The sequence below is a fragment of the Syngnathoides biaculeatus genome, chromosome 4 (genome assembly GCF_019802595.1).
Source record: "Syngnathoides biaculeatus isolate LvHL_M chromosome 4, ASM1980259v1, whole genome shotgun sequence".
In the NCBI taxonomy this organism is placed as follows: Eukaryota; Metazoa; Chordata; class Actinopteri; order Syngnathiformes; family Syngnathidae; genus Syngnathoides; species Syngnathoides biaculeatus.
This window is the reverse complement of record NC_084643.1, coordinates 14,494,137-14,510,919: the sequence shown is the minus strand read 5'-3', so window position 1 is coordinate 14,510,919 and position 16,783 is coordinate 14,494,137. Positions and strand designations below refer to the sequence as shown.

General features: G+C 43.3%; 1 protein-coding gene across 20 annotated transcripts in view; it reads right to left on the bottom strand.

The window, feature by feature from the left end:
• The window catches only part of LOC133499991 (ubiquinol-cytochrome-c reductase complex assembly factor 3-like), a 124,706-nt gene extending 113,474 nt beyond the window's left edge, over positions 1 to 11,232 (bottom strand). For 7 of the 20 annotated variants that reach the window (XR_009794808.1, XM_061818492.1, XM_061818497.1 and 4 more), the window contains exon 1: positions 11,028 to 11,225. Coding sequence is in view for 15 of the 20 variants with exons in the window: in XM_061818492.1 (XP_061674476.1) it covers positions 11,028 to 11,077 (50 nt within the window). In the remaining 5 variants the exon portion in view is untranslated. Of the gene's footprint in view, positions 1 to 11,027 lie in introns of all 20 variants that reach the window. The other 13 variants (XR_009794806.1, XM_061818487.1, XM_061818488.1 and 10 more) reach the window with 7 other exon arrangements.
• Positions 11,233 to 16,783: the final 5,551 nt, after the last annotated feature.

The window sequence follows — 16,783 nt, the reverse complement described above, 5'->3', positions numbered from 1 at the left end:
CTTTCAGCTTGTCCCGTTCGGGGTCGCCACAGCGTGTCATCTTTTGCCATCTGAGCCTATCTCATGCATCTTCCTCTCTAAGACCCACTTTCCTCATGTCTTCCCTCACAACATCCAACCTTTTCTCTGGTCTTCCTCTCACTCTTTAGCCTGGCAGGTCCATCCTCAGCACCCTTCTACCAATAAACTCACTCTCTCTCACCTTTGAACATGTCCAAACCATCTCAAGTCTGCTCTTTTGAACCTGGTCTCCACAACATCCAACTTTGGCTGTCCCTCTAATGAGCTAATTTCTAATCCTATCCAACCTGCTCACTCCGAGCAAGAACCTTAACATCTTCATTTCTGCCACTTCCAGTTCTGCTTCCTGTTGTTTCTTCACCGCCACCGTCTCGAATCCATACATCATGGCCGGCCTCGCCACACTCATCATTGCTCTGGATTGTTGACCCCAAGTAATTGAAATCGTCCACCCTTGCTAACGTTTCTCACTGTCAACTCACTCTTCCCCCTACACCCCTCTCATTCACAAACATATATTCTGTTTTACTTCGGCTAATCTTCATTCCTCTCCTTTCCAGTGCATGCCTCCATCTTTCTAATTGTTCCTCCACCTGCTCCCTGCTTTCACTGCATGTCACAATATCATCTGCGAACAACACAGTCCAAGGGGATTGCAGTCTAACTTCATCTGTCAGCCTATCCATTACCACAGCGAACAGGAAGGGGCTCAGAGCTGATCCTTGACGGAATCCAACCTTCACCTTAAGTTCTTCTGTTACACCTACGGTACACCACACCACTGTTTTGCTACCCTCATACATGTCCTGTACTATTCTAACATATTTCTCCACCACACCAGACTTCCGCACGCCGTACGACAGTTCCTCTCTTGGTACTCTGTCATAGGCTTTCTCGAGATCCACAAAGACACAATGGAGTTCCTTCTGACCTTCTCTGTACTTTTCAATTAGCATTCTCAAGGCAAATAATGCATCTGTGGTACTCTTTTTAGGCATGAAACCATACTGTCTCTCACAAATACCGACTTCTGTCCTGAGTCTACCCTCCACTACTCTTTCCCATAACTTCATTGTGTAGCTCATCAACTTTATTTCTCTATGGTTGCCACAGCTCTGCAAGTCCACGCTGGTAGGCGTTTGGTCGAGGTTAAAGAGATTAAATGGCGACACGCAGTGGTTGAGCAAAAAATGTGTCGTCAGTGAAAACCACCCATTCCTTTTGCCTCTCCTCAGTCCTCTCGGTGTACCACTTCTTCGCTAACCTCTTTTCTTGTAAGACTTCCTATAATTTTGGGTTGCACCACCAAGTCTACTTCTCACCTTTGCTGCCAGAAGACACACAGAGTACTCTTCTAACGTCTCTCTAGAGAGTAGTTAATACATAAATGAAATTACTACTTTAAAGTGCCACTGTCATGAAATGCTTCATTTTTAGTATGTTATGAATGGAAAAAACGGCAGCCAACATGGACCCATGTGTTTTCTCACCACAAAACATGTTTTTGACGTTTACAGCTTTTTGTAACTCCCCCATGAAAATCCTCTCGAAGGATTTGTTTTCGAGAAGACGTCGGCTCATTGCATTGCTGGACATTCCTTGAACACCCGGGAGGATGGATTTACCCTTCATAAGTTTGCAAGTGACCCGGTTCGTTGTGAAAAGTGGATTGCACGGTGAGACGAGTGTTAATTTGTGAAGCTTCCCATAACCGTTGAATACCCGAATGTGCAACCATGGTTATATAAGTTGTTTTTCACTAACTTGTTTTTTTGGTCAAGACGTTTTGACCGTTTCACTATCTTGTTCGCATAACAAAGAAGAACATTGTTGTGGGATGTCTTGACAGTTATGGCTGCATAAGAGGCTAAATAGCATTTGGGAACGTTGGTCTTTTGAGTGTCGTCTTTGTCTCCTGAGCGCCAACCAGCACCGATCCTTTCAATAAAACATTTTTGGCGTTGTCGGTAGGATCATGCAGGCTACACGCAGTGCAGGCTACACGCAGGAAATAAAAACAGGATAAATTGGTTTAGAAAGAAAAATAAGGGTGCGGAAGAGGCACCAGAGGAGGAGGTGGTGCACGGGTGGGAAGGCATCACTTTCCGAGAGATAGGAGCTGTCTTACGGGAGCGTGGGGGACGCCCCGTACCGTGGACAGGAGTGAATCCCGCTGCCACTCCGCTATCACGTGACGAAAAGAGCAGCGACGCGTGATACCAGATCGAATCCAGGATCTGATGGGGGCGGACGGTCAACCAATTCTGGACGAAAATGGCGAGCGAGTGCGAGGGCCGGTCCCACAAGCGCAGCCAGAGCGAGAATTGTTCATGACTAGAGAAGATTATACACAGGTCGGCATGGTTGTTTTGGGAGTATCAAGATGGCGGATGGCGACTACAGTTTTGGTGGCCAATGAGCCATCCAGTTTTTTTTTTTTTTTGTTTTTTTGTTTTTTTTTTAGATCAGTGCATTAAACAGTGAGGATAACGCAGTATAGGAAATGAATGAACGTTCACTTTTGCACATAATACTGCTTACAACCATACTCTTATCGTGCGTGTATGCGTTTGTACGCATGTGTGCGCGCGCGGGCGTTGCCTTTCGATCGTGCATGTACGCGTTTGTACGCATGTGCGCGCGCAGGTGTTGCCTTTCTACAAGTGTTTCAATAGACTTAACGTTACAAAGATCTTTGTTTACCGAAAAAGCTATCCAAATACTATATTGTATGCTTGTCATATCTTCTGAATAATGGGCACTATGTTTGCATGTACAGTTTTACAAAGGATGCACCGGTTCCTTTTTGTTAACTACGACTGTGTCTTTTGAAGTATATGATATGGAAGTTTATTGGGATAAATCAGTTCAAACAGTAACAGCGTTAGTAGATACCGGGGCGGAGGCCTCAATAATTTATGGAAATCCTGAGAAAATAAAAGGATCCCTAGTACCATTAACAGGACTAGGAGGAAAAGTGATTTATGGAAAACATGTAAACTTACCTTTGAAAATAGGAAATATGCCTATAAAAACATATATGGTGATTATAACCCCTATCCCAGAGTGGATGGTGGGCATGGACATATTAGCCGGAATGACCCTTTATTTGACAGCCGGGAGATTTGAATTCGGAGCAAATCCACTGAAAATACATGCAATATTAGTGGGTAAAGTAAAAATGCCACCTTTTCCGATACCACAAGCTACACAGGTAGTCAAAAGCAATACCGGATACCTGGAGGACAGGAAGAAATTTCGGCGACCATTAAAGAATATTTAGAAGCTGGTGTATTGAAAACAGTGACGACAAACTGGAACAATCCGTTGTGGCCAGTCAGGAAATCAGATAACTCTGGGAGGATGACAGTAGACTACAGAGGATTGAATAAACACACACCTGCATTGACTTTCCGCCGTGCCCGACGCAGTGACAATTACAGAACGAGTGGAACATCATCCCGGAACGTGGTATGGGGTCATAGATTTGGCTAACACATTTTTCACTATTCCTATTCCTGAGGATAGGATGAATCAATTTGCGTTTACCTGGGAAGGGCGCCACTACACATTTACCAGACTACCACAGGGTTATTTACATAGTCCCACAATCTGCTACCGGGTGGTAGCAGAGCACCTGGAAAAGCTAAAAGTTCCTAAGGAAATAATGATACTTTAGTTGGTGAGAAGAACAACAGCGATCATTTGATATGGCGAAGGAAGCGATACAGCAAGCAGTGTCACTGGGAAAAATGAAATCGGGACCGGTAGAATTGCAGGTCTCGGCGTTAAATGAATACGCTAACTGGAGTTTGTGGCAAAAGCAAGATAGGATTCGTAAACCCTTGGGATTCTGGTCGAGAAAGCTCCCAGAAGCAGGCCTAAGGTACACACCTTTTGAAAAGCAGCTATTAGCATGCTATTGGGCATTGGTTGAAACTGAGGCTCAAACGGTGGGCCATGCGGTGTTAATGAGAACACATATACCGATTTTGACATGGGTTAAAGGTAACCCGACGACACATAGAATAGGAATCGCACAGGAAGGTAGTTTTATCAAATGGAAATGGTATGTGTCTGAGCGAATTAAAATGGGGGAAAAAGGAGTCTAAAGAGTGGGCAAAGACTCACCATGTAGAATGGATCTATCACATTCCCTATTATCCGCAGGCTGCTGGGTTAAGAGAGCAAATGAATGGAATTCTTAAGGAAACATTGAAAAAGCTATTTCGAAACAGAACGCTGGACAAATGGTGCAAAGACTTACCCGAGGCGGTGAATCAGATTAATAATAGAGCGCTTGGGGCGGGAATAACGCCCCTAATACAAATGATAACGGGGGAACCGGTACAAAAATTCCAATGGGGAAATTAAAATGTGGAAAATTGATCCTCAAGCTGAAATTCCAGTACAAGCCACTCCAGGCTCAGCGGGATTGGATTAGAAAATCCTGACAAACATCACTCTGGTTCCCAACGAAATCCAAATAGTGAAAACAGGATTGGGGCTCCGGTGTCCACCAGGGACATATGGACACATTATACCACAAAGTGGGTTATCACTAAAATGGTTAACAATTCAAGCCGGAGTAATTGATGCGGACTATCAGGGAGAAATTGGAGTGGTATGCAAATTATTAGCAGAACAGCCCCTTACATTGGAAAGAGGGGACAAAATTGCTCAATTGGTAGTGAAGCCTTGCCTTGTAACCAAGGTAAAAAATACCTAAACCTGTGGTGATAACCACCAGATGAGAGGGAGGATTTGGCAGGGGCAAAAGTTTGGGTAAAACACCCAGACGGTCCTCCCCGAGCAGCAGAAATTATAGCTCAAGGGCAAGATGCTACTGTGAGCGTCTTATATCCTGGAGAGGAAAAATGGGTAAATGTACCGGTGTCAAAATGTTATACAAGAGAGAACTAATCACATGTTTGTAGTATGCACTATTTATCGTAATACAGATGCCATGGTGGTATTTGCTGATTGGAAGACCATCATCGGTGAAGCGCCATGGCCGGAACAGGGAAAACCGAGGGCCCAAGAGGTGGCAGTGTTGTCTGCTGGGTCACGTGTATCCTTGTCCTTGGTGCCATGGTCCAACTTTGCTGCGCAATGACGGAGGGTGACAAATTGGAGCAGGTCCAGCGGCTCCAAATAAGATGGAAAAGCAGTACCCAGGACCGTACTCAAGGAGACTACACCTGTCCAGCTTACTGAGCTTGCAGCGTGGTAAACGTCACCAGCAATTGTCAGATGTGGAAGTGCAAAAGGTGCCTTGGAGGAAAGGACATCCCGGTAGTGGAACAAGGATGCAACTTAACCGTCACTTCAGTAGTCCCCATGTGCCACTACAACAGGACGACCAAGACCTGAATGAGCACAACTGGACAAGGTGGACGATTACCGTAAAAGAAACCCTGTTTTTTTTTTTTAACAGCACTGAAATCTCGGGACGGAACACATTTTTGTATATAATATGGGTGTTACCTGGGAAACCTAATGCTACAAGAACACACATAGCACCAGTATTAGATACCTGTACACACATGGCACAAGCCAGGGTTAAAACCAGAGTGTACTGGGAAATAAAATTCCCCGATATACCAGACTGTACACGAAGACGTAGAGCTTGGTATGATACTCTCTTAGGAGGAATGGGAACACTGTATGGTGTAGCTAATGCTGCAGATAATGAAGTAACCAGAACACACACGTTATCTAACACAGGGCAACATGCATCAGAGGCTATACATCAGGTAGGGGTATGGCTTCCAAAAGCTATGATAGGGGAATTGGAAAACACAGGTGTTTGGAAAAAGGCATTTACCTGGGAGTTAAAATTATGGAATGAAACATATGATGCGTTAAAGAATCTATCACATATAGGTAATTGGACAACCTGTGAATTGCAAATGATACATGCGGAAGCTCAAAAAGAGCGATTCCAGAGAATAATGACAACGGGAAATTATCACGAATGGAGACGGGTTTGGAATATTAGTAGCAAACTTTGGTTACAGTTACACTCGGAGCGAACAAAATGCAACAGTACATATTGTGCTGGGTATTGGACTCAGTACAATGTGTCTATTGTTAAAACGATATGTAAGTATCAAGTATTACCGGTGATTACTACCACAGGATTTTGGTTTCTACATCTGGATGGATGTGGGAACAAATACGACTTATGAGATGAAAATGTGTGACGAAACAGACAGAGGAATGGCGTGTACATTACAACAGGGACACAGCAATCCATGTTTAACCGACTCAGAGGATGTACTTTGTGATTGGACTAGGGAGCCACGAAGGGAGATGTTGTGGCAAATCGGAACACATGCTCTATGTGTGGCAACAATGCAAAATAATTCACAAGTACCATCGGTTCCTTTCGTTGGTTGCTTATATAATGTGCACCAATGGCATTGGGGAAACCAGACGTATCGTTTGACGAATTACTCTGTGTCTAATCGGCTGGCACAAGTACAATGGGATGTACTAAAGAATCCCTGGAACCTCTCACTGGAGCGTTTCAAATGCACATTGGAACAATCCACTGAAGTTCAGAAAATTATTCAGTCACATACGTCTAACATCTCCAAGCTCATGGTGTCCACATTAGTAGCCAGCAGACGGGTACAACATGCTGCTAAAATAGTACAACAGTCCTCAGCCCATCACTGGTGGGACATCTTTTCAGGGATGTCAGTCACTGCTAGGAGGACTTTGGTGCCCCCTCTGATTCTGTTGGTTATTGTAATAGTATTGCTATCACTATGTAATCTGCTAACGTGTATCTACTTAAGACGTATCCGAGCTGAAGTGGAGTGGGTGATTATGCAACGCATGAGATGATTGTACGCCTTGAGAAAAGTAATGGACACTTCGGTGTCGAGAACTACACTTAAGTTGGTGCCTCACCCCACTCATGTATACATTTATGCTAGATGGCCATGATGTTTATCACATCAATATATGCACAGAAACCTAACGTTGCGGGAATTATAGTCCATGTTCTTTCATGACATCATGAATCACACAGGAAATGGAATAGTGTTACCAGCGACGTTTGACAGGTATATCAACTAATATGTGAAGCCTCAAGAGTGGAATGAAAGGAGTGTTAATTAGTGATGCTTCCCATCACCGTTGAATACCCGAATGTATTGTGCAACCATGGTTATATAAGTTGTTTTTCACTCACCTGTTTTTCACTCACTTGTTTTTCTGGTCAAGACGTCTTGACCGTTTCACTATAGTGTTCGCATACATACACTCACTTGTTTTTCGCATATAAGATGTTTTTCACTCACTTGTTTTTCTGGTCAAGACGTCTGGACCGTTTCACTATCTTGTTCACATGCATACCAAAGACGAACATTGTTGTGGGACGTCTTGACAGTTATGGGTGCGTAAGATGTTTCTCAGAGCCTGAAGGACACACTTAGGTGTCAATAGTAAATCGGCTACAATTGTTGCGACGCCAGGGCAGACGGGTAGGCCACCCGCCCTTTCTCTCGCACGCAACTGAAAAGTATAATAGAGAGATGCAGAGTACAAACAAGTAGAGTCTGCTGCGGGTTTTATTGATTTCACGCAATGTCAACTGTATTTTGAGAACTTGCATTTGGTCAAAATAAATATGCCAGTTATTGAGGCTAAATAGCATTTGGGAACGTTGGTCTTTTGTTGAGTGTAGTCTTTGTCTCCTGAGCGCTGACCAGCACCGATCCTTTCAATAAAACACACGGGTGCAGAGGACGAGAGCTTCATGGGTTCCAAATGACAGGTAGGGGTGTATACAGCTACTAAAAAAAAAATAATAATAATAGTTTGGGGCGGACCATGTAATCCGTCTCTCATAACGGAACAAAAGATCTGCGTACGAAATTTGTCGATGTGCGCGTCGGACAGCGTCAGGCTGCTGCGTCGCGAAGCGACCGGGCTCCCGGACGGCGGCAGCTCTGAAGAACGCTGCCCCATTGCAGCACTCAGCCGCGTGAGATGACAACGCAGTAAAGCGCCCCGTCTCGACGGTGTTGTTCATTGCGTACTGCGGCGGCTGTGTACAACCCCCTCAAGCAGCACGGCTCAGCTCCGTGATAAGTCACCTCGGCGCCAAAAATGAGCCACACTGGCCGGCTGCGATGAGCCGCATTGGCTCATCTCCGCCGTGGAGCTGGATCGGACCAGAGGCGGTTTGGCCGTAATTGCCTATCATCTGAATATGGCTCAAAACAATAGTGTAATATTGCCCCGGTAACTTCACTCGGTTGTGTGGTGTTCTCCTTTTCGAAAAGAGCTTCCATGTCAGAAGTGGCGTCTTCGTCTCCCATAGTTAGGTTGCACCGCGTGTTTTCATTGGCGAATGTCCGGGTGACGTCACGGACAGAGGATGCAGCCATATGGCGACCACTTGGATGTCGTAGAATAACACTTCTGCAACTTTGTGCATAGATGACGCGCTCTCCGCTCACATTTATTTTTTTCGTAAAGACATTGAAATGAATATTGTTATATGTATTTTTCATTACAATATCTATTTTAGAAAGTTTATCGGGATCGAGCTCATTCCTAATCCTATCCAACCTGCTCACTCCCAGCGAGAACCTCAACATCTTCATTTCTGCTTCCTGTTGTTTCTTCAGTGCCACCGTCTCAAATCCGTACATCATGGCCGGCCTTACCACTGCTTTATAAACTTTGCCCTTCATCCGAGCAGAGACTCTTCTGTCACATAACACACCGGATACCTTCAGCCAGCTGTTCCAACCTGCTTGGACCCTTTTCTTCACTTCCTTACCACTCTCACCATTGCTCTGGATTGTTGACCCTAAATATTTGAAGTTGTCCACCCGTGATATCTCTTTTCCCTGTAGTCTCCCTCTTCCCCCTCCACCCCTCTCATTCACGCACAAGGAGAAGAAGAAAAAGACACTTGGCCTTTAAAAGTAGTCTTTTAAGTCAATTGTAGTTGTTTTGTGATTTTTACATTTGTTTGATGATCTTTAACATTTAAGAGGGGGAAAGTGCAAGATTAAAAAAAACAATTGACCCCCTCCGTAGAAATTGCGTCATCCACGTCGCTGACCAATCAGAGGCCAAAGATCTGCATAAACCACGCCCCTTTTTTTGCACCCGCCGTTCCCTCAGACAATGTTGCATGGTATAGCTTTTGTTAGCGTTTTATCGCGTATTTGGGTTCTTTAACAATAGATATGGTTAAGAGGTGTAGTCACAGACTTTGTAATAGTGACGACAGGTATCCTGAAAGGCTAGTTGGTGGAGTTCAATTCCCAGTACGAAAAACGTCTTCGATGGATCAAACTTTGTGGAAGACCGCATTATCAACTGAATCCATCTAAAATCAACCGGAAGAGAATACGTCGCGTTGTACTGATACACTCGACCACATTGCTCACTATCTTGGATATTGATCTAGTAATACTCATAGTGTAATCAGTTGCCTTTAATATTTTGAGATACGCAGTCACTCACATTTGAAAAATGTATGGGTGTGGTCAGTCATGCACGCAGATAAAGTTGCTTGTGTGATTAGGGATGGCCTTAAAATAACTTACTGGATTAATAACATAACGTAACTGTAAATTAAAAATCAAATAAACAAATACATAACTGAAATAGAAAACAAAATTTAAAACTCAAAAGATCATTTCCAATTTCAACTGATATTAGTAGAACATGATATAAAACAGTAATTAAAATTTTTCATCAATAAAAATTCTTGATCTGACAAAATAAAGTTAAAACGCACTGGCATGTCAAGGAATAAACACAAATGGTGTATACTCGCACTGTTTTGAAAATGCTTAAAGTTTAGTTCAACATAATTGGCGTTCGTGGCAACAAGCTAGCGATATATTGGAACAAACATTCCTGACGGCAATCCTGACGTTTAGTTGTGGGGGGAGAACGCATCGCGGGACTGCCGTAAATAGGAGGCCAGCTCGTTAGAACGCGCCTTTATGTGCATGTGCTCGACTATTGGCAACACCTGAATCAAGCGACGAGATGGATGATAGTCTAACGTGTATTTTTTTTTTTTTTTTTTTTTTGAGGGGCGGGGGGCACGCCGTCACACTGCCTCGCGATCGACGCAATGAGAATTCCTGGTGTAACTGAATTTCCTTTGACATGGCTCATGATGTTGATGACTTTCGACGTAAATGCGCTCCCATTACGTGACGCAGTTCTGAACATGCGCTTTCGTACGTGCTCAGTACGGTTAATTTGCATTTCCCGTTTCCGGGTGAATCGCGGTTGTTTTGGAGCAGGCTTGTTTAGTTCACGTTTATGAAATAAACACTTAAATTAATGTCAAGACAACACAAATTAAGCGACGTCTTGAGAGAATGCGATGGGAGGGGCGTTACCGTTACCCGTGTTCGTGCCTCAGCGTGGCTGCGCTCATGAAAGCAAAACAACGAACTCAAACGTGTGTTCATTCAATGATGTCAACTAATATCCGGATTACTTTTAGGCAATTTGCCGTAACATTTTTCATGAAAATTTAAAATTCCGGAGGACTTTCATCAGTGTAATAAATGTTAAAATGGAAACGACATATGTGACCATCAGCGGATGTATAAAATGTTAATTTTATTTCGGTGATCTTCTGTTACTATATGAAACACATCTTTTGGACGAGATATCGTTTTTGTGTTCCATAATGTTATCTGAAACATGATCCGTATTTCCCCCTTTGGGGTTGCAGTAGTTCAAATTCTAAAACAAAAATATTAGCAACTATGTATCCACATTCGTTAGATGAACAACTGCAATAAATTAAATTGTTTTCATCTTCAGTTTCAAAACATCGTTTTTTTTAATGCACTTTATTTCGCAGCAAAAACTACCATTTGAATCACAGCTCGCGTATGTAGCTATTTAGTCCTGACACGGCAACGGGATGTTCCACTCCCATGTATGCATATTGTATGCTAAAAGACGCACCATCGTCGACACAAGGGGCAGAGCCAACTTACCCGCCCTTGGGTGACAAGAAATCTCCATCTTCATCGTCTCCACCGAACATGTTATCATTTAAAACTCAATAAGTACCGAGTAAGACGCGAACAGTTAGCAATAGCAACTCAGTGGAACTTCCGCTTTTCCTCGACTGGGAGGCGAGTTTTCTTTTCCCAAGATGATCAGGGGAAAACCGCGCCCCCAAGCCATTTGATTGGTCCCTGCAACGCCCTCTTCTTCTCTTGGCTGCTTCTGCCTATTTGGCACCGAGTGCACTACAGGCGACACCATCCGTCACCGAGGGAAATGCTTGACACCTGCTGACGCAATGAAACAAGGGGAAGAGGTACAAGTTGTAAGTGGTATTTCGCGCCATTAGGATACAGTCATTATTCATAGCAACGTCATACTGCGGTGTTTGCACTGCAACAGCCAGAAAGTGGGAACACCAATGGGCTGATACATTCATGATATGAAAGACAATAAAAAGTGCATTATTAGGTTTTGGGCTGAGTCAGTGATTGTAGCCCATTATCCAGCGATTTTTGTTCTTAAAGTATTTGCAGTAGCAGCAGTGTACCTTTCATGACAGAAACACATCAAAGTGCATTTTGGGGTTAACTGATTATAATAATTCTAAACGCAATGATGCACTTTGATGCGTTTGCTGTCATGAAAGGTCCTATTTACTGCTGCTACTACTATTACTACTAATAATAATCATAATAAAATTTGCCAGAAAACATATATATTTTCTCTACTGTTACTCTAGCTACTATTGCTATAAAATAAGCCAAATATATATATTTTTTTCTGGCGAATTTTATTATTAGTATTAGTAGTAGTAATAGTAGTAGCAGCAATGGTAGTACAGCACCTTGCATGACAGCAAACACAACTCAAAGTGCAGCAGCATTAATGCGTTGAGGGCTGTTATAATCATATTATCCATTGTTTTGTAATAGCGCCGATAATGAATATGATTTTCTTTCAGCCACCTCAGTCGAGGTAAAAGCGAGGGACTTTGCAGGGACCAATCAAATGGCTTGGGGGCGCGGTTTTCCCCTGATCATATTGGGAAAAGAAAACTCGCCGACCGGGATATTGTTGCATCACCTGACTCTTCCTCCTCTTCCTCCTCTATCCTCCTCCTCCCTCCCCGCCCCTCCTCCTCTCCCTGCCCCTCCTGGAGAGCGCACCGACTTGTCATTCAATCTTAATTTCTGCAGTGTTCAGTACATTTCTGGAACATCACTTATCTTCAACTAATTTCTTCCACTCCCTCAATTTATTTCAGACTTTTGGCAGAAGAAACACTGTCATTCTCCACTCCATATTCAGAAAACCGTGGACCATGCTTCCAAATTAGATTGATTTTCCCGTTTACCGCAGTATGTCCAATCTTAATCTTGTTATAATTGTTTGCCCCTTGTGCTTTTACCCGCTGCCTTCAATAAAAAGCAGTTTTTCCATTCCCCTTGATTCATTTATACATTGGACAACAGACTCAATGACAGACACAGATGAAGAGGACGAGCGACCTGATTAAATATTCTAAATGACTGGGCCATAATGGACTTTTCCGAATGGCAATCTTCAGCTCCCCCCCACCTCCCCCTTAGCAACAGTTGCCATGCCCCACAATCCCCCAAAATGGCAAGTGAACAATACATGTTTGAAGTGGATTCTCTATCACATATTCCCGGTAACATTGCGGTATGTTTTTTGCCAAATGCGCCAGACTTGTCCAAGACAGAGAGGTCTCAACTATTTCACGCAAGGATATGTTCATGGAATTAAGATTTTGGACGGAGCAGGACGCAATGTGAGAGTTACGGCTAAATGTTGGCGATCTATGCTAAAAAGGTTTGCGCCTCACAAACTTCAGGTTGAAATCCCACAGGATAAAATAGTGGAATCGTACAGAGCATGTAAAGCGGGGTTAGTACTTTTTAACTTGGAAAGATCACGAGTAATATCATTGTAGTCTTTATAAGTGAGTGGGTATATTCATTTGACTTGGCTCATAATGGAACCCAGTGTATGGTCTATAAGTTCGATGCATTACAAATGGGCAAATAGTCATTTCTCTTACATGAAATCGCGCATTTACGTATCACAAACCCGACTCGTTGGCATAAAACATTAGAAGCTCACTTCATTCAGCAGGTCTGTGATACACTAACAAAGTGAAAGTTGTTCTCCTGCAAAGCACTGATAATAATTAAATCAAACTCAGAATATACTTCTCCCTCACTTACCTACGAACATACAGCCTTGTGTTTGTTGATATTTTTCAGACTGAGTTGTACGTGAGGTCTTCCGCAAGCTTTAATCCATCGGAGACACTTCACCAACTGTGTTTTAGACTTTGGAAAATTAATCAACCCAGCCTCTTGTAACCCAGCACGATATCATTCGTCAGAATTGCATGTTCCCCAAGCGCATCTGAGGACCATTTTCTTCCTAACATTAACTTTTCAAAACGCGCACAACCGACAGTGTTGTTTGTGAGACATGGCTGCGGGAGGGTTAAGACAATGCGGCTATCTGATTGGCTGTTATTGTATGAGTGATTAACATGTTGGAAAGGTCCATTGTTCGAGTTCCTAACCCTTTTACAAATTTTGTTTATGTAGGATACTCAGGAGGACCTATGCCGGGCGAAGTAAATATCATAGATGTTATCGAAATTAATCTAGAGCTATGTGATATGTGTGTCTATGTTGTTATTGTAGTTATTCATTCATTATTCTTATCTTTATTTTCCTTTACTACATACTTTATTACATACGTCAGGGGTGCCCAGACATCGGTGGGCATTGGGGGGGGAGCTCCTTTCTCCTCCCCAGCCCCGGTGCAACAGCACACTCCAGCCCGCCTCCTCCCTAACCCACCTCCACGTCGGGCGAAACGGCAGCCTGTGCCACCACTAACGGCACCCCGCCCCACCGCTAACGGCAGGCATCGACACATTGAGCACCCATGAATTATGTACTTTATGAAGTTATTCTGATGCAGATTGTCAGGTTTACCAATTAGACATTCATTAAACTGGACAAAAAAAGAAGCAAAGACACCAGTTCAAGTCTCGCGAGGAGAGAGGAGAGGAACTGTCTCGTACAATTCACCACTGCACTCTCTGATTATCTTCTCCTCAGGACCTCTTTTTATTTAGTTTCAAAACGTCCCTTATTTACATGGATGTTTCAAAAAGGAGATGGGCAAGCGAAACAAAGTGTACTTGTTTGTTCATGTGTGTGTGTGTAAATGTGTGTGGAAGATTGTTGAGTACATGCTTGGTCATCATTTCTTTAACAGACAACAGGTCTTCCTGGTTCTAAGAGTTCTGATGATTAGATATTCTTGTTCTTGTGCTATCTCCTGCTAAGCGACTGCCATGTTATCGAGAGCAGAGCAAAGCATTTCTTTATTGGAAGCAGATGTATGATAATTATATTCACAATTATTCCTACACCCCCCCCCCCTCCGCATTTATCCTGAATTTGCTACCACGTTATCTAGAGCAGAACAAAGCATTCTTCATTGCAGGCAGACCAAAGCATTCTTCATTGCAGGCAGAAACAGTTACTTAATTGGAGCCGATGCAGTTCTGGAACACCACGAGTGAGGTTGCAGCTAGTTGTTTTCTTATGGCAATAAAGCCTGCTTCCGTATAGTTACCTAGTTTCTGTACAATGTAATGTTGTTAGTTGATTCTGTCAATGTTTTGATTTTGAGTTATCCATAACAAGATGGATTCCCATCCTGCAGCAATCTGGTGAGGCAATTTCTACTCATCTGGTACGCCTCATTGAATGGCAATTGCATCAATGTATGTTGGATCTCCATCTTTCCAAGAGGACCTTCGCCTTTGGGAGAAATTGAGGCGAGGTCCAAAGATGGGTGCGGCCAATTGTATATCCTCTACTGTGGATGGAAACACAGTCACAGATAAGAGCAGTGATACCAGTGCACACGTTCCTGGTGCATTTATCCAAGACTCATACGTTTCACCAGTACACCACCGCCACACATCACTGCATGGGAGCACAGTTTTTTGAACAAGTTTTTGCTTGTTGTTTTACTATAAGGAGCCAATCAATATTTTGTCCGGAAATGCCTGTTGTGATTTGAAACTATTTTTCTACATCTAATTTAGTGTTTAAATAACCAGCCGCTCCCTTTAACATCAAAACTGTTTCAAAGGGAAGTTATTGTAGTTTGTGACGTGCACAAATCCACACAGGGAATTTAGGATTTTTGGAAGACACATAAGCCCTTGTTCCATTCGCATATTGTAACACTTGCAACTCTCATAGCCTGATTTTTGTCACAAGAATGTGGTTTTATATTTACAGATCTACTGTTTAATTTTAATTAACTAAAATTCAGTTTTTGTATGTAGTTATCCAATTTGTTTTTCTGGGACCTTGGGTGGTTCCCACAGGTATCACTCGAACAGAAAAAATTGAATAACTGATAGCGTTTTCATCCAACACCCAACAGCAAAATTTAATTTTTCAGTCACCATTATGACAGCAGTCTCACTAAATAGCTCAGTTGGGTTGTTTTCTTCACCTCGTTGAGATGGAAGGGTTCTAAATACCACGACCCCCTGTGTAACCGGACTACGGGGACCTTGGACGTGGAAATAAGAACAGCTATCTTAATGGTGGCCATTAAAAACAAATTAGTTTTTAGTATTAACAATTGTTTCAAAATCAATAACCTTCTTACAATCGACAAATGAACTGTATTCCTTTTTGCTATTTTTAAAGCTGTTTGGGGTTGTTAATAACTTCTGAAAATGTCTTTACTTCCTTCCGCTTCTCGTCAACCCTCAATCTCCAGACGCAAAGCTGAGGCCCAGTCCCAGAAAGGGTCTTAAGTGCCGTGGCCACGGTTTTTACCTGGACATCGACTCAGCCCCTGGAAACCTCAGGTATCTTGAGATCCAGCTCGAAGGACCAAGGAAATGTTGGGTTTAAAAATTAGACATTCATTAAACAGGGCAAAAAGGAAGAAAAGACACCAGTTCAAGTTTGACTGCTCACGAGGAGAGAGGAGAGGAACTGTCTCTTACAATTCACCACTGCACTAACTGATTATCTTGTCCTCAGCACCCATATTTATTTCGGTTCAAAACACCCCTTATTTACATGGATGTTACAAAAAGGACACAGGCGAGCAAAACATAGTTGGAAACAAAGTGTTTCCTCATGTGTGTGTGTGCATGTGTGTGGAAGATTGCTGAGTACATGTGTGGTCATCATTTCTTTAACAGACAACAGTTGCTCCTGGTTCTAAGAGTTCTGATGATTAGATGTTCTTGTTCTTATGCTATCTCCTGCTAAGTGGCTGCCACGTTATCTAGAGCAGGTCTTTCCTGCTGGGTCCTGGTTTGGCCAGATTGTTCTGTCAAGACCCATCAGTACGGAGGTGGACCCAAATGCAGGACTCCGGAGACGCAGAGGGAGTTTGGGAAAAGTGTTTATTCGGTCCAAAGTCGGGGATCAGGTGGACAGACAAGTGGAGCAGCGGTAGTCAGGACGTCGGGCGTAGAGACCAGGTCCGCGGGCAGAAAGGGTTCGGTACACGGGAGATCGATCAGAGAAGGCAGGAGTATCAAAGATGTCAAGCTTACGGGGTCGGTCGGAGGACAGGCGGAGGTCGTTACACCAGGTTTCCCGATCAAGAATACGGGAGTGCAGGAACAGGGCATGAGTTGCGACGATCTGGCAAAGACCAGTCGTCCACTGCGTCCTACAAA